Here is a 23031-nt window from a genome sequence, read left to right on the forward strand (position 1 = left end):
AACTTTATATAACGAACCTCTTTTCTCGCAGCTGGAGCTATGGTGTTCTGCTGTACGAGATCCTCACTGTAGGTAAGGTGTTTAATAAAATATTTTCATTTCTTTTTACGTTTGGAGCTAAATCCAAAAACAAATTTAGAATGCTAAGTGGAAGATTGCGTCACGTGATGTAATTACACTAATCGTGTCTAAGGAAACAACGTGGTAAATTTTGATGTCCGCTCGCACAACCCAAGGTGTGACTGTTGGTAAACATACAGTCTCAGCCGTACCTTGTATCGTCAATCACAGTAATCAATAATGGAATTGCGAGGCTGAGTATTCTAGGAAAGAGTATGCAAAGACTATCCCTTGTCAGGAAACGGAGGATGAGTATAGGTTCAAAAAATAGCGGTTACAGTGTACATGCAAACATCCAACACACATCAGTTTTCCTCTAAAATGAAGTATTTTATTTCAATGTTATGCATGTTAGAAACACCACGTTGTCTCATCTACTAGGTGGATCTCCGTATCCGGGAATTAACGCTCGGCAAATCGCCAGGAAACTACAAGATGGATTCAGAATGCCAAAACCAAAACATGTGGATAACAAACTGTAAATAAATAAATAAATAAATTTATTTCGTCTCTCATAATTTTAGTGTGTAGTATCAATGTATACTGTTAAGAGAACTGCTATATTTTAAGCGAGCCAACAGAGTGAGAGTTCCATTATTGTTTACTGCCTCCTTCGATCGTTGTTAGCATCGCCTAAGTGATACCTCAAAGTGCCCGAATGGTCTAGTCCTATGGTCCTATACCACACGTGTAGCGCAGTTATGGTAGAAACAGCTACTCAGTTACTTCGGGCAAGATTGGTCGTGATGACGAATCACCCAAAGTCATGCTGATAAAGAAACTTTTTTGCCGGGTCAATATTTGATCATTTCTATTTTTAAGTTGATGTCTAGATGCCAAGAACTGACTATTTATGTACTTAACGTCACCACTGCATTGCTATGGCAACTCACGTGTCCGTTCACCAAAAGTCCATGAAGTATCAACCGTTTAATTTCAAGATGAAATGCTCTTTCGAAACCTCTAATACTATGTAAACCTTTTTTCCCTCGTTATTTATTAGATACCAGATTATGCTCAAGTGTTGGGAAGAAAACCCAAGTGCTCGACCAACCTTTGCCAAGCTTAAAGACACAATGAAAGAAATGGAGGGAAACCACAGGGTAATGCATCTGGAGATACAAGCCTAGAAAAAAGGGCCCGAAAATTGTTATTTTCTTTTACTCTAATTTTGTTTTGTTTTGTTTGTTTTGTTTTTTGTAATTCTATTTTATTTTTATTTATTTATTTATTTTTGGCTATTCTTCTTCTTATTAGGTTCGTAACCGTTAGCAAGAGTGACAAGTTTCTTTTGTAAAGGACTGATAACTAATAACATCATTAAATGTTTTCTTTTCACAGACTTACGTCAACCTCAAAAAGTATGACGACAGTTTGTATGCAAATGTTGAGGATCTTACAGCTGAATGACTGTTTTACCTGCTTGCTTTGTAATCTAGATGCTTTTGTCATGTAGACAGCTACCGTGTTATTCCTAGCTTAGGACTCGTTTTTTTATAACTTTATTAGCCGGGTGAGTGCAGCTACCTTATCCAAGATTTATCACCTCTTATATGCAGCTTGGGGGAAGATTGAGAAGCCGTGACGAGGGCCCATACAGACTTCCCTTCCCTTCTAAACCTGTAACAGGTTAAAATCCCACTCAGAAACAGTGCGAGCTGCATTCACTGGTTTTAAAACCGAGATTTTTCAGGAGCTTTTTTCCGTTGATATTATTTTCTTTCTGAAAGGCGACTATTTGAATGTCTTTTTTACTCTGGAGCTGAGAGGTTGCAAACTACTGGAAAAGACCGTTTTTAATATTGCATTCACGTAATTTTAACCCTGGATAATTAAATGCTAGAGTAGATGCGTTAATCACTAATGACATTGTGTACACGAGGATTGATCTTGTTAAGACCTAGTCTGTAAATGCTTTTAGCCAATTTCAATTGCACTGTGACGATTCCAGGTTTTACCCACAAAAAAATGGATGCATGAAAAATCGCTTGAGTGATTAAATCATGTTTAAGCAAGAAGTTGTAGCCAATTGTTGTAGTCTAGATTTTGGATCATCGCTATATTGAAAAAGGGCAAAAATATACTTTTATAAACAAATTAAAGCTTTCCCATAAGAAATCATTTTAACTTTTTCTCTGACTCGTTACTAGTCCTGCCTGTCAAAAGTTATGCTCGACCCCACCATTCCGCGCGCGCCTAACAATTACTTCAAAACGAGTCAAACGGTTTCGCTATCAAAACTAAGATGCCTGCTGACACGGCCTGCATTGGTATGAATAGGCCATTTTCGAGTTACCTGGTGCCTCTGTTTCAAAACGAGTCCTCGTTCAAAACATCATGAAAATGAGTTTGATTTGCTTGAAAATGAACTTGTAGGCGGAACTCATTTTCATATTAATGGTTTCGCACGTGGACTCGTTTTGACACAAAGGCAAAAGGCAACCCGGAAATGGCTTATTAGCTGGTTATACCATACACTATATGCTATATAGTTTAGTTTCAATCGGTATTTGTAAGTTAAGGGTCATTGCATTTAGTGATCTGAACTATTTCTGAGTGCTGACTTTCAGGAACTCGTCTAAATTATAAGGGCGCTTTCAAGTTCAACCAAACATTTATTCCGAAAATTTCCAAAATGGGTACCCAACTTTTCCTGCGAATGTCTCTGGAAAACAGAGAATTGTTAAATATCCGAAAAGCGAACATTCAACCGAAAATTCTGCAATTTCCGAGAGGAAAATCAAAAGGAACGGAAATTCCCGTTACGAAATCCTCTAAAGTTTGGGTCTAGCTCACAAGGTTGTCCTTTGCCACAGGAAATTTCCAGAACTTTTGACCGGAATTTTTGGTCTAATTAAAAGCGCCCGAGAAGTCGGCGCCTTGTTCTTGTAAATTCAATTTTTCCGCGTGTTGAAAATCAGAGGAAAATCAGTATTTTCTCGTCGGTATGAAATATCACGCGAATTTAGGAGTGTGCGTATGCTAATTCGTCCTCAACCAGTTGTGTTCTCAGTTCTCTGATGAAGACCAGTCACTGCTACTTTCGTTCTCAGTTGTTCGTATTGTTCATCACCTCATGGCAGACCAAGTACAAGCTGGCGTCTCTATTTCACCAGGGCTACAACTGAGGGCTATTTTAGATGCACCAAAGCATGAGATTTTGATCGCTGTTAAGTGTCAAATCAAAAGACTCCAGAGCAATTTAATAAAAGCTCTGTCGGATTTGGCGGGTCAGATATGACGAAAGGACTGAAATAGGCAGCACTTTTTGCCAGTGACTCAGAGAGTAAAAGACATCTGTGAAGCAAAGGTATGTTCCTGACTAGAAGAAGTAAACTTTAGCTAACACAAATCGGAATTTGGTTGGGCTAACCAAAAACATGTTTGTGATTTTGCCGACGGCGACGCTTCCAACACGGCAAACTTTTCATGTAACCCATACATTTATTATGCATTCAGTTCTTTGTTTAAACATTACAATAACCGCAACAGAGTGCCACTAAACGTACTCGTCGTATTCTACAGAGCATTCACTTTCCTTCCCACGCCCAGCTGACTCGATCTTAGATTGTTAGGTCTTTCCATTTATTTATTTTGCATGTTTCTGTTGGTTTGTTTGTACTCTTGAGCCTTCAGCCTCCAGTAAGTACGGTAGCAAACTAGAATTATCTTTACTGTTTTTTGCTTTTCTCTGTTTGCCCGTGAATGCAATATTTGGAGGGATTTCCGTATAACTCCATACACTTATTATACATACAGTTCTTTGTTGAACAAAACAATTGCCGACGCAGTAAAAATCTTTTTAGACATACCGGAAACCAGTCCGGCACGGCTATCAAATTTGATTACCGGGACCAAAACTATTAGCCAATCAAACATCAAGTTTAAGTTCACGTGACACGTTATCATAACAACCATCTCCATTTCAATATGGCGGCCACTTCTCTGCGAAAACATCTCAGCGTGTCTAAAAGTTCAACATTTGATTCTGGTTTTTCGCTACAATTAAACACAAGTAAGGTTTTGAATAGGAATAGAAACAGGAATAGAAATTTTGCCCTAGGTAAATTAAAAGACTAAGAACAATAACAAATTGGAACCTGAACAGCTGTTATCGCAGTTATCAGCGGTCTGACGTTAAAACGACTCTTGTGTCTCGTTTGTATGCCTTTCAAAGTATTGCTATGATGCAATTGTCATCTATCCTATCAAAGCCATTTTCAAACATAAACAAAGAGTCTGAAGAAAATACCGTTTAATATTTTCAAATACCTCTTTTCGCTCCAGAGATACTCAAGGTTTTAAAATTGCAAATTAGGCAAGTGAAACTTGATTAACTCAACCAAAATTTTGACCGATATGAAGAAAAAGATATCTCAACCAATTTGAATCAGAAATATACTGAGCAGTACTGAGTCTCCGCAGATGTGTTCCACAATATTAACTGAACAGTTTTGTTATCATATCAACATACTTGGTTCCAGACCTCCCCAGCTATTAAGCCTTATCTTGTCATTATTGGTTCCATTTTGATATTTTCCAGTAACGCCTCATCTACATCATGCGGCAAGAATATTATGTTTGGCTGAGTTATTGACCTGGTTTAGTTTATTTTCCAAGCTGAAAATCACTAAAATATCGAAAAAAGGTTGGAGGCCACTGAAAAGGAGTGAATGCCATGGGAAAAGAATTTTGTTAGGCTATGTGTTGCTTGTAGATTCGGTTTACCCGTTTACCAAGTTTCAATGGTCTCTCCGGCAAATTGACCGAGGTAACTCTATTTATACAGTTAATACAATCTGTTGATGACATAATCGATCTCCCAATTTGCATGACTTAAATATTTCAGAACTTGTACATTTTTTATCTTTCGTGGAATTCGCTGATACCCCCTAAAGTTGCAAGAGGTAGAAATTTGGTGATACTTAAACCAAAAGAATGTTTCACCGAAGATTCAACATGCTATAAAAGCTATTGCTTCGCGGTTATCTTTAATGCGAACTGGAAATTCAACTATGTCAGCCGATAAGGAGTAAACTGGATAATCAAACGAGTCACAATTGTAATCAGATCAATTTAATGAATGAATTTCTTGATTTTATCTTCCTCCACTTCCTGAAGTCGATTATTGTCCACAGAGTTTCTTATTTTTACGATTTTTAAAGTCTACTTGCAAATATCTTGCCCTGATTTAGACACTAGCACATCTGAACATCGGAGTAGGTCACCTTCCCCTCCCTCTAACAGACCACTGTCTTTACACAGTTCCTGTGTTAAATTTCCTGTACCCCTACTCTCACATCCTTTTGAATGACATTTTGTGTTCAACAAATACAACGACATCAATAGCAATAAGTTTATTTGTACTAAAACAGGAAAAGCCAAATTACTTTACAAAAGTTGGATCCTAATCCTGAAGGTTGGTAACAGGACAATTATTTCGATGAACGTGAACATGATAAGCGATAGTAAAACCTAGACAAGTATAATTAAACATCAAAAAAGATGTAGTTATTTCTCACAAATTATTTTCATTATATTTGTAATTCTTTTCTTTAACTTATTTCTCTCAACGCATTATTCACTTACAACATTGATCATGAGAAGTGCAACTGATGACATGCCAAAAAAAAAAAAAATGAAATGTTAAATCTATAAGTTTAATTCAGTTTAACAAAACAGTCAAGCTCTACAGAGCGAGAGATTAATTTAAGTACAACTTTCAAAATTTTGTTGACAGAAAATCTTTTCCAGTTTTACTGAATACGCTATATACAGGTAGAAAACTTTTAATTGTTGTAGAATAAAAGTTCTAAAATGACAGCTACAAAATTGAAGCAAAATGAATCTTATTTATTTGAGACAAATCTAATAATATTATTAATAATTTCCACTTCAATATATTTCTTATGTCACATTCAAAAGGTATTGATATGATGTTTCTTTTAGCTTCAACTGAACCTTAAGCCATTGACTATTAGTCATATTGAAACTGATTACTTTATTGCGTTTTTCTTTTCTTTTATCAATAAATGGCCAAAATCTATTACTACCACACTGAACATAAGTTAGGTACAAAACAGTTACCATTATTTTCAAACAGTCCCTGGGTTACATCAGACCATGGGGATGAAGGGGTAACACCATGAAGAAAGTAAAACCTTCCAGACTTTCAGCGACAAGATATCAATTCTCATCAAAATTGACCATCGTCAGACTGGTCAAATGGAAGGCAGGAAATAAACATTGTAAATTGGTTCAATTTCTTTCACATAACACACTTAACATTGACCACAACAAGAGGTCGTTACACTGTCAATAAAGCTGCAGCAACCTCAACATAAAATTCCCTGCCTTGAATTCAAGTCCACGCGCTTAATTCCGTGTTTCCCTAACTTGTGAAAACATGAACAGAGTCACTATACCTGAACAAATCATAATTTTCACTCACGAGTAAGTAAATATAACAAAATAAGTAGTTGTAAAAAAACCTACATCCTGTTTTTACTTTCACTGAAAGCCGCCGTAACCTTTTTCTACTTTTAAGGTCAGTGCTGCTTAAGTTCAAGATAAATTCAGAAACATCTTTTGCAGGTCTACATGACAAGTATAATTAAGCTTATTTAAGGGTGTTGGAGAAATAGAGGATAGTGAAAATCTCCGACTCAAATTAAGATTAAACCTTTTTAGTCACAGAATCAAACCTCAAGTCACTCAGGTCAACTAATGCAGTTGTATTGAAATTTATACTTCTACGGATCATGTAGTGTGGGAGCATTCAAATGAAAGCTATTGAGCAGTGCTCTCACGTGGTACTGTTTGTTACGCTGCACAAGGTGGTTCTAGCTTTGGAGTCTATGGATGAAGCCCTGGTGTAGGACCATTTAAATGAAAGCTATTGAGCAGTACTTTCGTGTGGTACTGTTTGTTGTGCTGTACAAGGTGGTTCTAGCTTTGGAGTCTGTGGATGAAACCCTGGTGTGTGACCATTCAAATGAAAGCTATTGAGCAGTGCTCTCATGTGGTACGGTTTGTTACGCTGTACAAGGTTGTTCTAGCTTCGGAGTCTGTGGATGAAACCTTAGTGACCATTAAAATGAAAGCTGTTGAGCAGTGCTCTCATGTGGTACGGTTTGTTATGCTGTACAAGGTTGTTCTAGCTTTGGAGTCTGTGGAAGAAACCTTAGTGTGTGACCATTCAAATGAAAGCTATTGAGCAGCACTCTCAGGTAGCACTGTTTGTTATGCTGTACAAGGTGGTCCTAACTTGTACTTCAGGAGATGAAACCTTAGTGTGTGGCACTAAACTGAAAGCCACAGTTTGATTCTGCCACGTGATGCTGTCTTTTCATGCTATGCAAAAGAGGTTGGAACTCTTTACGGCTTTGGATGAAACCCAAGCATGTGGCCATTCAAATTAAAACTATTAAGTTTTTACGTGTTATGATGCTTTTCTTTTAAAACTAAAATTAATATGGGAACATTCATCAAAAGTGTACTTGGGCACCATCGGGAGTAAAAGTACTGCAAGGTTCACGTTCTAGTTGACATCGCGCCCAATCCAAGGTCTCCTTCCCTCATGTGGTCACTTGGCTCATTACTGACGATACTGTCGCTAGGCGGTCTGACCATCACTCCACCAGTGAAGGACAGTTCACCATTTATGTTGATCATATCTTCATCGCTATCTGCTGCTACAGTTTCCCCCTGCGTGAAATGAAACCCGTGAGCATTACATTACGGTGGAGCAAACAAAAGTCTTTAACAGGGTATCTGCATAATTTCATAATACAAAATTCAAATATTATGTGCACTTTTCTTTCAAACCTCGTTTTTTCTTTTGTTTTTTTTTTTTTCTCGTTGTTCCAGGCTCGAGGACATTAAGCTGCTTCGTACAAAATTACCAACCATTTTGGCAAAAAACAGTATCTTCTTGTGCTGTTTTCCTGACTTCAAAGTCTGATGAGCGCAATGTTATCAAAATCCGGCGAGCTAACAACGATTTCACTTAAAAACTACAAATGTGTTACATCTTAGAAAATAAAATCAGAATTTAAACGAACCTCTTTCAAGATTTAGAAAACTTGTCAAATGACAAAGAACCAACACTAGAAAAGTTGTTTAATGTTTGTTTAGCTATCAAACCTGCTGCACCTTTGGTTCAGGTGTTCTCGATAGACATCTGGCTAGGGGACCACAACAATCTGGCAACGTTTGTGTCAGTGGTTGACCATAGTTGGTAAAAATAGGCTTCATAAATGTGACATTTGTCAAGGAAATGAACGTTAAGCAGTTTCATCATGGTGTACATTTACATTGATTTCATTTCATTGCTTCACGCTTAATAGTAGGCACATTACCTCAAGATAATGTTAACTCTTTCTTTCTAAATAACAATTAGATTATGAGTTCGAGATTTCTATCGCGTGATAGTTGATGAGGTCGCAGAAGGGTTCATGTATCTCAGTCTGGGGCCAGTTCAAAAATGTCTTAAGGCTGCCGCACACCAGCCGATTTCTTGTCGTGGAACTGCAGATTTTTTGTCGGGATCAAATCGGGTTAAAATTTATCGGGCCATCAGCTTGCCGCACACTAGCCGATTTTTTGTCGCTTCTAATCGCGTTGAGGCTTGGGCCCGAGCTATCCAAAATCAAGATGGCGCCTGATTTGTTGAGGCGCGCGAGAGCCCCGACAAATTGTCTTGGTCCACCACACACTAGCCGACAAGGCCCGAAAAGACGTTTTGAGATCTAGCACTGTCAGATATCGCCCGGCAAGCCCTGATCTTGTCGCAGACTTGTCTGAATTCACCGCACACTAGCCGACAACTGAAGATTTTTTTGTCAGCCGACAAAAAAATCGCTAGTGTGCGGCGGCCTTTAGATACAGGAACACAGTGTTAAGGCACTTAAAAGCTCCAATGACACAATTGCCAGCCTGTGTATCACAGTTGTACATGTAGCATTGATCCATCAAACCACATGAACTATGAAGATTTTTCTACGAATAACGCAGCTCTGTGTTAGCTAGCACTGTTCTTACTACGTTCATCCAACCACATTACTTTTGAAAGGATATTTGACATCAAAGTCATACCACTTTCTAAAAATCCACGCCCTTTCATAATGAGACTGCCTGGATCTAAGAGTACCATCTTCGTCCTAGAAACAAAACAATCATACATATATACAGTTTAGTTTTTACAACGCCGTACGCAACTTGAGGTTAAGGGAAAAAGTAGCTGCTTAACAGGATAGATGAATTTTTACTCGTTTGTCTCACGATGGAGTCACTTTACGATGTAGATCTCCATCGCGAGACAAACGAGTAAAAATTCATCTATCCTATCTTACACCACGATGAATAGTAGACACATCTTCAATAACTGCTTAATCTTGACAAGCGTGAGTTGAATGCCAAGGTAGATTATACTGAAGACAGATTATGAGAATGCATAACAGATTATGCAAACAGATTATACGTTGATCAAAATGAATAAAACAGCAAAGGGGTGACTTTGTAACAGTTTAAGTGTTAGCATTAAACATTTGACTTCTACGGTGTCTTTCTTCCTATATTAACAAATATAAACCAGCTGTCTCTAAATCATTCATCATTTTCAAAGGGTATTGATCGCTATATTTTCATAACTAACATTGTACAAAGACAAAGAGAAGAGAAAGCCAAAGGTGTTTATGTATGCGAGTATATCCTTTTCCATAACTGATTGTGCAGCTCTCAGTGAAATGAGCAATTTCAGTTATGTTCCATACCACATACGTATTGGGAAAAAAACTCAAAAGTTATGGGGGTTGTTAATCAAGTCAAAATAGGACAACGTGTACATGTAGCTTTCCTTCAAAAAAGTGTTTTTTCTTCTCATTATAACAAATATTAACAAATCTCAGCCTTTAATGACTCACTTGAGACCTGCTTGGGCTCTATAGTGGTACTTCACGTTTACGACTTATAACGTTTTTAAGACTTTTAACTCTTTGCTGTGTGACAGTAAAGGCTTATTAAAGAATTTCGTATTTCGACAAGGAAAGAACCTACAGTGCTGACCGAGACATAGTTTGATTGCTTATCTTCTTCTTCAGGATCCACTCCAACCCTGGAACACAAAATTAGTAACGTTCAAATAAATCGCTAACCAGTGGTGTGGGTACGCCATGTGGATAGCGTTTTATGTAATTTGTTCTTTCAAAATAAAGTCAAACGTCTATTAAGCGCTTAAAAGAGGTTGACCTTTTAAAAGAGGTAATCAGAATTTAGCGCGATATGGGGCAAAAATTGAACAAGAAGAGAAAGTAAACGCGCAATCTACATTCATTGTTCGTAACAACTGCAACGCGAAGTATCAATGGTTGCATGTTCTCGGGGGTGTACACACTAGCCAACAGGTTTTATAGTAATGTTGTTCATTTTAAACACGAAGTGAGAAAGTCAGTTATGGTCGTCTGTTATTTTGGGCTACGAAACTTAATTTGGTGAAGCATGTCACTGACTTTTGTTCAGCGCCAGCCTAAGTTCCTCGTAACCATAAAACTGTGCTCCGGTTGACCACCTAATGCAGCACGGTGACAGTTTAACAGAGGTGAATTACAATAAAATTAGCCAATTGGGAAGTATAAAAGGTGACCGCGGCCACTTAATAGAGGTGACCGCTTAATGGAGATCAAATATACAGTAAATATGGGAAGCAAAATTCGGGAATTTGAATAGTAACCTATTAATAGGGGGTGACCGCTTAACAGAGGGCCGCTTAAGATCATTCCACTGACATAGAACGTGGACTGAGATTTTTGTCAAACTTTGCTTATTGATTGTTTATATTATAGGAAATTAAATTTTGAAATAAAAATGAGGGGTCCCCGTGTTCGTCTAGGAGCAACAGCACCTTGTTCATAACCAATAAATCCTTATAATAGCACCATGACTATAGTCACGATTACTTGCTAAATTCAAGTTCCCGACGATTGTTTCTTATTCTACTCTGAATATTGGTCCATAGTTATTTTACATAGAGAAATTTATTACTCAATTCAAAACAACAGCAAAAAATGATAGGTCACCGAACTCGTTTTCGAGAAAATGACGATTTACCTTTATGGCGAGGTCCAACCGTAAAGAAAAAGCCGTCTTTTTTTAACGCGCGCGATAATCACGCGTGAAATTATGCGCAGTAAGGATACTGGGGAATGACCTTAATAGTGGTTTGACTGTAGTACAGCATTGTCATGATCACCCGTTTGAAAAACTGTGCCAAGGTGTTTCAGGATTTCTACCGTTGCGGACCTCATGTCAAGGAAAAGTTCGCTAATCACTTTCTAACAAAATTGCGACCAAATATCAGCCATTCTAGTGAATCATACAGACGGTAAATTTTACTTCGCATGAGGTACCGGTAATTGTGTAAAGAGTTTGAAATTAAAGAAGTTGCATGTGACGTCAGTCACGCAACGCAGCGCAAACAAAGCTATTAGTCACGAGCATAAGATTAACAAGCAACATCTGACATCTGAGCAGCTAACAGTACTGAGGACCCACGAATTGAATTCAAATCTGTGTTGTACGGCTTTTTACATGTAGCTTTAAAAGGAAAATTGCGAGGCAAGTTGCAAGTAAAATTGTCCTGTGCAACAGCAGCTTTACTGCAACCTACGTACTTTCACAATCCAGATCCATAAACTGTGAATCTCACCTTATTTTTAGAAAAGAGAGCACTGACATAGTAGCACCTCCATTAACTATAACAGTTACTAAAACGACGATCAGCACTGAGGTCAGCATCATTTGACGAGGAACTGACGCTGTATTGCGCATGGCCAGAGCAAAGGCCACAGCACCTCGCAAGCCTAGCATAACAGACAAAACAAAATGGTGAACAATATCGCAATCATTGAAGTAAGATTCTACACTCAAGCCAAAGGAGCCCACACCATCAAAACTTACTGCAACAGGTTATTAATTCTTCAACCGAATGTTGACATCCCACTAAGAGATTTAGCCTGTCATGGAGGACATTACAAGGGAATATTATTAAAAACGCTTTAAGGTCATTTGCATTTCAAAAGATTCAATACACAGGCTCTTATTGCAAGCTAGTTCTAGTTCAATTCGAGACTATGAAAATAGCGTATTTTAGTGGCACAATTCGCCACTTCAGAAACCAGAAGAAATCTGGAGTCTCATCTTGCAGTGGCTTGTGGGATCGTTACTGGGTACAATATAGCTGCATGTGCCAGCTACATGTCTTTTGTTTTGTCGCCAGTGGCAGGCCCATAAACCGCTGCGAGATGAGACTTGCCCCAGGTTTCTTCGCGTTTCAAAAGTGGCGAATTGCCACTATTGGATGTAACGTTACAGCTGGTCCACTGCACTTCACCGCAAGCTTTTTGTATACTTCTCTGTCCAAATTTATTGTCGGTACATATTATTTTATACTACTGAGTGAAGCAGAAAGCGAAAGCGTGGAGTATTTTTCCCAAGAACATGACTGAAGAAGTAACGAGCCCACAGTACTTTCTTTGTGCTACACTAAGACTGTTCTTTTCCAACTGACCTGCAAAGACCATCATGTGCTGAAATCTGTAGCTAATCTTCCTATGCCTTCCCAAATTCAGTAAAAATGACAATGGATAAACGTTAAAAAGTCTTCCTAAGGTCATGGCGAGCTGAAGATGAAACAGTTAAGAAGCAATAGCCAATAGTAATCTTTATACCGGCCTGGTTAATATCGCATACTCTACATACATACAAATCCTTTATTAAAAGTGTCTGGTCGTTCTAGCGCCAACGGCACGAATTAGGGAAGCAGATAATAAAATATAATATTGTTACCAATTATTTCAAAAACTTAAAACTTAAAACCTTAAAATCATAACTTACAGCATTGTTCTTAAAACTACCTCAAATACAAAATTATTTACAATTATTAATAATATTTTTTATACAGTGAGAACTAAGTTGAGCATAATTTACAATCCCTCCCACATCCCTATAAAACAGCTGACATATCCTTTTTCGTATCATGATTCTAAAAGCTGACAAAGATTTGATGTTCCTTTCCTGTTTAATTAGTTTCGCTCATAGTGATGGCCCTAAGTACCTGATAGAGCGTTTCCCATTAGTGACCGTATGTAGCCATTTTCATTCTCTTTACTACATCATTTATAGGACTGAATTTGCTTTTTCTCAACTTTTTCTTCTCACATGACGTTATGACATCATATTTTAGGAAACATTTTGTGTTGAAGGTTTGAAGCACTTTAGACTAGCCAAGGGCATTTGGATCTATTGTCAAAATTTCTTTGACTTTTGACTGAGAGTGCTTACTGTAGTTTATCCTGTTTAACCTTCAGTTGGTACAGTGCACATTTATAAGTATGTACAACGTAACAGTAATTTTGGGGAATTATCTCTGGAAAACATCAATTTTGAAGTCACAACTCTTTTACACTTTTAATGGAGCATAAATATTATTATTAATATCCCTTTAAATAACTTTTTTTTCCTCTCATCAAATGACAAACAGAGAACTGACCACAACTGGAAAGTGCATTCTAACTCATTTGTCGTTGTCAATTGGTCTTTTGTTACCCTGGGTGCCAGGTCTTTTTTTTTGGGGGGGGGGGGGGGGGGCGAAGTTGCGATTGCGAGCGGTGAAGCCGCGATCGAGATCATAGCTAACCGATCTTGATCATGGCTTTGCCACAAAAACAAAAAACCCTCTGGCACCCAGGGTAATCTTTTGCGGACACAGAAGGCCATATCTACATGTACAGTGTAGAAGTTACATACTCGCAAGACATAGTTTGGAAAACTATGGAGAGAGACTGGTATTTTGAATGTGAAAACAGGTTATTGTAATTAACAGAAAAATCAATTATTAAAAGTATAAGCCATTTTTTTTTTCCAAATTAAGCTGTATAAATGTATTTGGGACTCTTAATTGGTGACGATGATTAAAACTATTCATCAACTACTATAATTAACTGAATATTAATATTGGTTGGGTTAAGGATACAAATGTCCATGCTATAAAACCAATATTCCACTGGTGATGTTGAAATGTGAAGAGTGATAATCCCATGTATGAAAATATAAAGCTCTCTGCTAGAAAATTTAATAGTCCAAATGTCTGCAAAGAGATGTATTTAAAATCAAGGCTACTGTTAAACTGTAACGAATTGATTCTGCACCACTCTTCCAGAGTGTACCCCTCCCCACAAGCGAAATGAAATAAATTAAAGTACCTCCCCTGGAAGGTGTTTTACTAATAAATAGTAATAAGCATGCCTGCTTGAAAAAAATGCTCCTTCTGCTTCCAAATTGCATTATTAGGGGACAGTGGACTAAGTTGGCATGAACTATACCTAGTTAAGTTGTTATTTAATCAGCAGAAAACGGTTTCGTGATTCATTTTATCGTTTTAATTTAACTCCATTAGTGGGAGAAAAGATTTGATCATTACTTCACAGGCTGTAAAAGGAAGTACTTCTCTGTGCCTTTAAACATATACCTTTTACAGTACGTTGCACACACAGTACAGCTATACAGATTGAATGCGATTGCATCCACAAAGTGTTCTGTTTTGCAGACTCTTTTATCAGAAGTTGCTCAATAAAAATACACACCACTGCAGGTCTTCTTGCTAATTTTGTTAGAGCTATACTGTTTCAATTGAGATATTTCTCTGTACAGTGTTGTACTTTGTGAAAAGAGCTACTTAGACTAGTTAGTACAGTGTGATCTTAAGTGTCATGCTAACAAAAAAATGACTGATGACGGCATATTCATCATGATTCATACATGTAAGCTATGTGCTTTGCAATTTCATAAAACACAACACTTACACCAATGAGGGCACTTTCTTTTAAAAGCACCTTATTATAATATAGTTTGAATTGACTACAGTAATTGTTCTACCATGACTGCTGTTCTCTTATCAGCTATACTACTCACTATCTGTGGATAGAGTAGCCTACATTACATGTAGCAGTGTGAGGTTCTTAAAAAGTGTATATATGAAGGAAATTTAGAAAATTTTTTCAATGATTAGTACATTTATTACAAATTAGACCATTAGATTATTTTCTCTGGATTTCAATGCGTGGTAGCTGACTTGTGTCATCTTGAGCTATCGCGCGACAGAAACCTCAAGCTCATAAGCTTATAGGGCTGCAATGGGTGCAAAGAGGTATCAGAATGTTATCATGCAATGCAAGCACCATAGTCTGAAGATAAAGAAAACTTGATAATGATAGTAATGAAAGAAGCAGTGGTGGCTTGTTAGCAGTACCTGTTTGGTGTTATGTTTCGATTCTTCTGACAAGTTGTTGTAGGTATAATGTGCTTGAGAAATTCCACAGAAGAGCACTGCAACAATCCCTACACAGAACAGCAAAAACAATATTAACATAGAAAATAACCACTAGCTCAAAAATGTAAAAAATATTGGGTTTAGAAAGTACCTGTTAAGTTAGCAGCCTCTGCCATAAGAAATGTGGTCCATGACAGCAAAAAGAACAAAGCAGTCTCAAGGAGAGGGAAGTCTGAGATTTTAGTGAGTTTTGTCACCTGTGATAGGTTTGGTGTAAGGCATTATAACTTACATTTTGCTGACAAATTCACACTACACTGTATGTAGAATAATTTAATTATTGAGACACAAATACATACACACAAAGTGTGCTAATATAAAGTAAGGACGTGCCTCTGGTTGCTTATTTTGCAAACCATTTTTCCTACAAACACTGAACACACACTGTTCAATGCCAACATCATGTAACAGTTATATCCTGGATAAATACTTGACCTCACTACATGTAGTTTTTATTTTTCATGCTTGAAATACGTGTATACCAGAAGTGACACTTTCATCATGTAAGCACCCAACTGATGAGCCTCAATAGAGTATGCCATTAACTTTTGTATATAATTTATAATGTGTAGTTCCAGAAAATATCCATACCTACCCCATGGAAGGGAATTTTTCTAAGTCCCCCCCCCCCCCCCCGCCCCCCACCCCTCTAGAAATTCCGATTGAGCTTCATACATTTCTTTAAATTTTTTGGTCTTACAGAACCCCCACCCCCGGGAAATTCCAATCCCTTCTGTGGGCGGAGTATGGATATTTTCTGGAACTGAGCAATACAATGTTGTTGAGTTAAGTCATATTTCAATTTAATAACTACTACTGTATATTTCATCAGCCTAACCAAAAACAGCTCCCCTTTTATACTGTGTAACAGAAAAAAAGAAAACACGTCAAATTTGAATACTTGCCTCTTAAGAAATCAGCAATATTTAGTTATTTTCTTAACAACTACAGTATTTAAAAGGATACAAGAGCTGTTACAAGACCCATCACGAAACCAAGAAAGAAAGAGCCTGAAAAAACACCGATGAAAACACCCACAGATTCAAAAAAGCGATCAGCTTCAAAACCACTTCCTGTGTTATCAAGGAGGTATGTCTCCACCGACCTAAAAGAGAAATCAATTTGTAATCAACATGTATACGTACATAATTATGTCATCAATAACTATTTTTAAGCAATTACTACATCAGTCTCTGCCAACTCTTCCGGATTATCCAGGAGTCTCCCGAACACAGACCAAATCTCCCAGTCTCCCGTACAAGTCACCACATCTTCAAGACAATACGAATTAAAGTGTATAAAATACATTTTTCAGACATATTTTGGCGAGATTTAGGCATTTTGGGGAAAACATTTTGGATATTAATTTTGATGCATTTTTTTGAGATTTAATTGGCAAATCTCTACTTGGAGCAACTTTTTTAGGGTCAAAAAAAGGTAAAATTGGTGCCCTACCGGATTTTGATTTTTTTGGTTTGGCATCTCTGTTACTATTTAATTAATAATTCCAAATAAAAAATCAAAATATTAGATTCATACTCCTACAGAACATTAACTAATCTTTGCTTTCTTTACATTACATGTACTTCTTTTTGGCAAATTAGGGAGATAATGGCAACTATGGCAACTAGTCCATTTTGTACTGTACAAACACGTTAGTATAAATTCTTAAGCACAAGGTACACTGTAATCACACGTGTACAAAAAGTTTGTGTGAGTTATATAGTCATGACATATATTTTGCTGACAATTAGAATATCTATAACGACATTATATACATTCTCATCCCCCAGAGGCCACACTCCTTTTGGTCAGCACCAAGAATTGCAACTACCCGGCTGGTCCAACACCAAAAGTCCACGATTCATGGACTTTTCGTCAAATCTGGCAAATCTGATTGGCTGAGAATACTAAAGGAAAACTCTGCCCATGCTCACAAAATCGGGTTCGGTCAGAGGTCATGATTCTTGGTGCTGACCAAAAGGAGCATGGCCACTGGGGACGAGAATGCAATATACACTGTATAGCAAGAGTTACATTGGCCAATGGTTAGTGCGCTACAATGCAGATCTTGAGCCCTGGGCAGGATCATTGTGTTCTTGGGCAAGATACTTGTCTTTACTCTCAAAGTACCTCTCTGATAAACCCTGGCATGTGTAAATGGATACTGGAAAATTTAACCCCAGGGAAAACCTTCTGATGGACATCCAGGGGCCCGTTTCTCCAAAGCCCTGGAAACTTTTCGGGCCCGCAAAGCTATTTTTAGTTCATCTGCATCTAAAAGCAGAAAGGTGTATATGCCTGAAACGTCTTGTATGAAGGGAACCTCTGTTCAAATTAAGGATATGTGAACAAAACAGCTCTGTAATCATAAGGTTCGAGATTTTGCTATCAATAGCTTTCAGTACAAAAAGTTTTTGGGACCTTCAAGAGACAGGCACCAGGGGACAACAATACTGGACAACGTTGTATATTGTGTATCTTACCTAAACAGAACAATAGCAACAGCATCATTCATTACACTTTCACCAAACACCAGGGCATACAGATCAACATCCACATGCAGATCATGGAAAATAGCCAGCACTGTGACTGTAAAAGAGAAACAAAATGAAACAATCACACTTGTCAGTATAGTTTAAATGTACACATGACACCTCACTGTAAATGCTAAAAACTTACCTGGGTCTGTTGCTGATATTAAAGCTCCAAATAACAGGCATTCCAGAAAATCAAAATCCTTGTCTGTTGGAGCAAACTTGGTGTAGGCATACATTGTTGCCCTACAGTATTAAGACAAAAATGATTTTAATGGTTGACCTAAACATGAACAGTGCAAGCACCTTGTTAATATGCTGTACATATATCTAATATATATACTGTACACACAAAATCTACTGTATGAGCACTGTATGAACACTGAAGGGACAGCCTATCAATAGGCAACAAAAGTAGTAACACAGTTTGCTAAATTGAACTTGCTAATTGCAATATTTTAAATTTACATTTATTTCATTCTGTTTACACCGAGAACCCCTTCCCCTCCCCTTCCCCTTTTCAATGTTGTAAAGGAGAGGCAAGTCTTAGCGACAGAGAAATCCAACATTGCTTTGGGGGGGAGGAGGAGGAAGTAATATCATAGAGGTGAGGGGCAAAATTTGTCTAAAGTACTCTAAAAATAGCAAAATGTCTCAATGCTTGTGTTGCCCAATGTAAAGTGCACACCATGGTATCCCATCATGGACATAGCATACATTGGTGTCTCAAATAATAATGATGTAAAGAAGTACAGATTATATTTTGTTGTCTGTTGCAAGTTATACTGTACTAAAGCATTCTGCAGTTTAGCTGTATGTCAGCCAATGCATTGTTAGTGTGATGGCCAATGCGATGGTGGTGTGTTGGCTGATGCATCATTGGCAAATTGTCAGCCAACACATCGGTAGTAAGTTGGTGGCATGTCAGTGCATCAGCAGATGCTTTGGTAGGATCAGAACCTTTACCTTTAACAAAGTTCCATATCAAACGGGTTCCTTCCCTTACTACAATTATATGGTCTTCCATTTTTAAAGAAAATATCGTTGTCATCATGGGAATTTTGCCGGGTTTCATTTGCTTTTTCTCTAGTTTACAAAGAGCAAAGAGTAGTTTGTGTTTCGTACATTATCTGGGTGCCAGTATGCAGAGGTAAGGTTACTTGCAGAGGTATGTTACAGGTGTACTTGACTGTGTAAAGTTCAATGGTACGAAGTACAGAACAAAACACATTGAGAAGCAACTCACCCAAACACCATACAAGACACAGTGGTTCCAACAAATGCATATGTTAGAATGGCACCAATGTTCCTGAAGAAAAATCGCTGAAAGATTTCAAATACATGTACACAGATTAAATCCAAACAATAATAATCATTGTGAAACGTATTATTAATTATTAATAAAAAATGCATTTCACATTGTGCCATGATGTTTCACTTTGTTGATCATTTAAAGGTGTGATCTGGGGGGCTTTAACTGAGCAACTTGAGGTCAGCCTAGTTTATGATTCACTTGGCTACATTATGATTCACATTTTGGGTTACATGTATGTTAATAATAATTAAGTTTGTCTGTGCTTTGTAGTTAAACACATTCTACATAATGACTCTAACAAAGAAGTAAGAAAGCAATTAACATGAAAATTGCACAAGTTTGAGTAGAGGTGTTGGAAATCTTATAACACAACTCATGAGGTGTGGGATTCATGTAACCCTCAACTGTTTGCAATGTATAAATTTCTTCTCTCAGTCGGGTTGATACTTGAGTTGTTGAAAAAAGAAGTACATTTACTGCAGTTTAAATATTAAAAATCAAAGCAAGTTATGTTTTAAGTTTCTTCTTGTTGGATGTAGTACACTATATATATATGTAGAGGATATATCACTTTTTACAGGGTTTCAGGTATTTGTGTTAATTATATAACTAATAAATTTTAAAGTAGAAAATACACAGTCTTCTGAGACAACATTGTCTTGCATCTAATGATGATAGCAATTTAAACTAGTTCTGAAGTATGTGAATGATCTCTGAACTATCATTTCACATTTAACCTTAGGGCTGCAGCTTTGTATTTCTTTAATTATAACCCGTTCATTATAATATTGAAATCATCACCTTTTTCATGTCATATCCAGCATAGAAGATAATTGGAGGTAAAAGAACATAGAAAAATATCTCAGGGTCAAACACAGCCTGCAATAACACAAACAATAGTGTATTAGCCATAATAGAAACTGAGTTTGTCATGTCTAAAAAATGTCTACATGTACGTAGTTTACACATGCACACAGTTCAAAAAACAAAATGTGCCCCTAATTGCAGGGATAAGAGATTTGAGGTGTAGGAGGGGCATATGGTTCAATCCTCCTTTTTGTCCAGTACCCTAGTTGCACATTTGTGGGTGAAAATTGAAATTTTTTCTTTAGCAAGAGTGAGTACAAATAAAGATTTGATAATGGGTCACTGAGTATGGGATATTTTAAAGAAATATCAGTAAGTTGCAAAAATCAGGGGTATTTGTACATGTATATTAATTTAGCAGCTTGGATGAGTTGCCTCTTGTAGTCACTTGTGGGACCATTACAAAGGAAAATACAGTGAAACCTGTGTTAGGCAGACACCCTCAGAACCCTTGCTAGTGCCGCTTAATACAGGGTGTCCACTGATAACAAGCTCCCTCAGAATTTTTTTTAAAAGGGTCATCTCAACATTGCAGGTCAGTATTAAGAGACCTTGAAAGAGACAAATAGCATTCTCATGAACAATCAATAACTCTGAAATAATGTATTTCCATAAACAATGACAACTACATGAGGTAAAGCGATTTAAGTATACATTAACAGTATCTATATTGATCCAATCATGCGAAGGTTCACAAAATCAAACAAGAACAATAGCTCTGTAAAAACAGAACCAAATAACAAAATATTGCATTTCTGTGACAGCTCAGTTTGTTGGCAAAGTTAAATGACCAATCTACCAAAACGTGGACAGAAAAATCATGCATTTTTTTTTTTTTTTTTTTTGCAGTGTCCATTTGATACAGGTTTCTAACAATAGAAATGACCATAAAAGTCAAGTTTAAGGTGTCCACATCCGCTAAATAGAGGTGTCTGTTGAATACAGGTATTTTTTACGGTGAGTGTGGAAAAAGACAAATGGGACTTGCACTGCTGTCCGCATAGAGGGTGTCCACTGTAATTTAATAAATGACTTTTCATCATTTGTTTTCCTCTCATAAATTGGTCCCACAACTGACAGCATGATGAGACTTGCACAGATTTCTTTTTCTAAAGTTTTATCAGCTAGAGTAATATGTACCTTCTGTTCCAGTTCACTTTCCTGATCATCGTTAGCTTTCAGCACTTCTCCAGTGAACGAATATGAGTAGTTGTGTCCATTCATGACACTAATATATAACTTCTTAGTAGCACTGGTGATGGTGCAGTTGGGTTTAGAGATAGAAAGCCGGTTTTCTCCACCAATATATTTTATGAGAAAACCAATTATCATACCTTGGAAAATTAAAAGCAGAAAAAACCAATTGTCAAAAATTAATTCACACAACAACAATTTTTTTATTGAAATTATGATGCAGATCACATTACTAACAAGCAGAGGGAAAAAAACAGCATACATGTTCATGCACATACATGTAGCTTTTCTTAATAATCATTGTCTAATTAATATAAAAAAATTATTTTTGAAAAGTTGTTGCATGGCATATTTACAATGTAGCTCTTGCAAGAAACAAAGGACAAAGGACACTGCAATCTAAAAATGTTGATGGTACTGTACTTTTACAGCAGGGTTCTAAAAGAGATCCCCTGATTTGTTTAATAATTATTATACTGTAAGTATAGATAATCAAATGGGGATAGGTGATTTCATGCACATTTTGTCAAAATTCTTATAATTTCCTGAGCCTTTAGGTGGGGGAAATTATTGGAATTTGGAAAAAACGCAAGTGAAATTATTTTCTAATTTCACAAGTATACCATTTGATTACCTTTGAATATCATGGGTGACAAATTACGCTTCCAATCATGGGCTTTTGACTTCTGGGCCAAATGTTGCCATGGCGATTTTGTAATTTCACACCTGAAACTATGAATAAATGGTGAAATTTCTGGCCAAACTTAAGGAGTAATTTGTCTGCCATGATATTATAATTTAATAATCACTAGGCATGGTGACGGTTCATCACAATAATGGTTTTCAGGACTGCCCTAACATGAAAACGTTTCATGTATGAACAGGCTGGCAGCTCTAAACATATAACACCAGTATTGAGTGTTTTTATTTTTATTTTGTCCGTTTGTTTGTTTTTCGATTTTGCGTGATCATTCGTTCATGTTGTCATGTCTATGTTTGCCACTCGTATGAGACCCAAGTTGCAGGTGAATGATTCAAACCGATCCATAAAACAGCAAACTAAACATTCCAAAAACAAAATGCACCATGAAAAATGATCAATTTGAATCACGAGTTAACTTTTCTTTTCATTTTCTAGAAGTCAGGCGAAATTGGAGGCCTTAAATAACATCAAATGCAATGAACTGGAACTGCATTGCTAAAGTTTTGACAAATTCCAGGCGAGCCACGTGACCTCTCAACAAATTCAATCAAGCACTTTGCAATACGAGACAAATATTCAGCGGAACACTACTGGAGCGACCAACTTACCATATATCATGCAGACACCTGTTTCGTGTAGAAAACGGAAGCGTTTGACTTTAAACAACCACACAGTCAGGACCGTAATAATCAACAAAAACATCATAACTAGCAGAAACGCCGTGTCGATCGCGCTGTATTTCTTTTCTTTCTCGGCAGCCGCCTTCTCACTAGCTCTATCGGCATCTTGAATTTTTGTTTCCGCTATTACCAAAGGCAAAACAAGAAGAAAACAAAAGCTCACGAACAGCCTCCCATCAGCGGCCATTTTGATGCAGAGCGCCCGGTGACAGGACTCGATTCAGTCTCCC

General features: G+C 37.2%; 2 protein-coding genes across 4 annotated transcripts in view; one reads left to right on the top strand and one right to left on the bottom strand.

The window, feature by feature from the left end:
* Nucleotides 1–2238, top strand: part of LOC110044054 (vascular endothelial growth factor receptor 3-like) — a 27782-nt gene extending 25544 nt beyond the window's left edge. The window contains exons 16-19 of the mRNA XM_020749575.2: nt 32–72; nt 502–598; nt 1124–1223; nt 1462–2238. Of these exons, the coding sequence (XP_020605234.2) occupies nt 32–72; nt 502–598; nt 1124–1223; nt 1462–1530 (307 nt within the window). The 3' untranslated portion in view covers nt 1531–2238. The remainder of the gene's footprint in view (nt 1–31; nt 73–501; nt 599–1123; nt 1224–1461) is intronic.
* Nucleotides 2239–5462: 3224 nt separating this feature from the next.
* LOC110044053 (sodium/hydrogen exchanger 6-like) lies at nt 5463–23029 on the bottom strand. 3 transcript variants are annotated; one of them, XM_089293215.1, is made up of 16 exons: nt 22730–23029; nt 21365–21558; nt 20159–20236; nt 19289–19365; nt 18188–18288; nt 17992–18097; nt 16472–16610; nt 15597–15702; nt 15425–15513; nt 14150–14263; nt 12686–12797; nt 11825–11978; nt 10186–10234; nt 9197–9281; nt 8275–8378; nt 5463–7827 (listed from the first exon to the last, which is right to left on the bottom strand). In XM_089293215.1, the coding sequence occupies exons 1-16, from the start codon at nt 22986–22988 to the stop codon at nt 7654–7656; spliced, it is 1941 nt and encodes a 646-aa protein (XP_089149341.1). In that variant the 5' UTR covers nt 22989–23029; the 3' UTR covers nt 5463–7653. The 3 variants fall into 3 exon arrangements, with proteins under 3 accessions (XP_089149341.1, XP_089149340.1, XP_089149342.1); XM_089293214.1 differs by having other exon boundaries at nt 10177–10234; XM_089293216.1 differs by lacking the exon at nt 14150–14263 and having other exon boundaries at nt 10177–10234.
* Between the last annotated feature and the right edge of the window lie 2 nt (nt 23030–23031).

Source organism: Orbicella faveolata, unplaced genomic scaffold (assembly GCF_042242905.1).
Source record: "Orbicella faveolata isolate gen_17 unplaced genomic scaffold, um_ofav_v1 contig_25, whole genome shotgun sequence".
In the NCBI taxonomy this organism is placed as follows: domain Eukaryota; kingdom Metazoa; phylum Cnidaria; class Anthozoa; order Scleractinia; family Merulinidae; genus Orbicella; species Orbicella faveolata.

Coding starts and splice junctions, on each gene's coding strand:
- LOC110044053 (XM_089293214.1), bottom strand. CDS start 22,988: ATGGCCGCTGATGGGAGGCTGTTCGTGAGCTTTTGTTTTCTTCTTGTT. Junction 20,237..21,364: donor AAAGTGAACTGGAACAGAAG/GTACATATTACT, acceptor GTGTTATTGCAG/GCTGTGTTTGACCCTGAGAT. Junction 18,289..19,288: donor GTGTCTTGTATGGTGTTTGG/GTGAGTTGCTTC, acceptor TTAATACTGTAG/GGCAACAATGTATGCCTACA.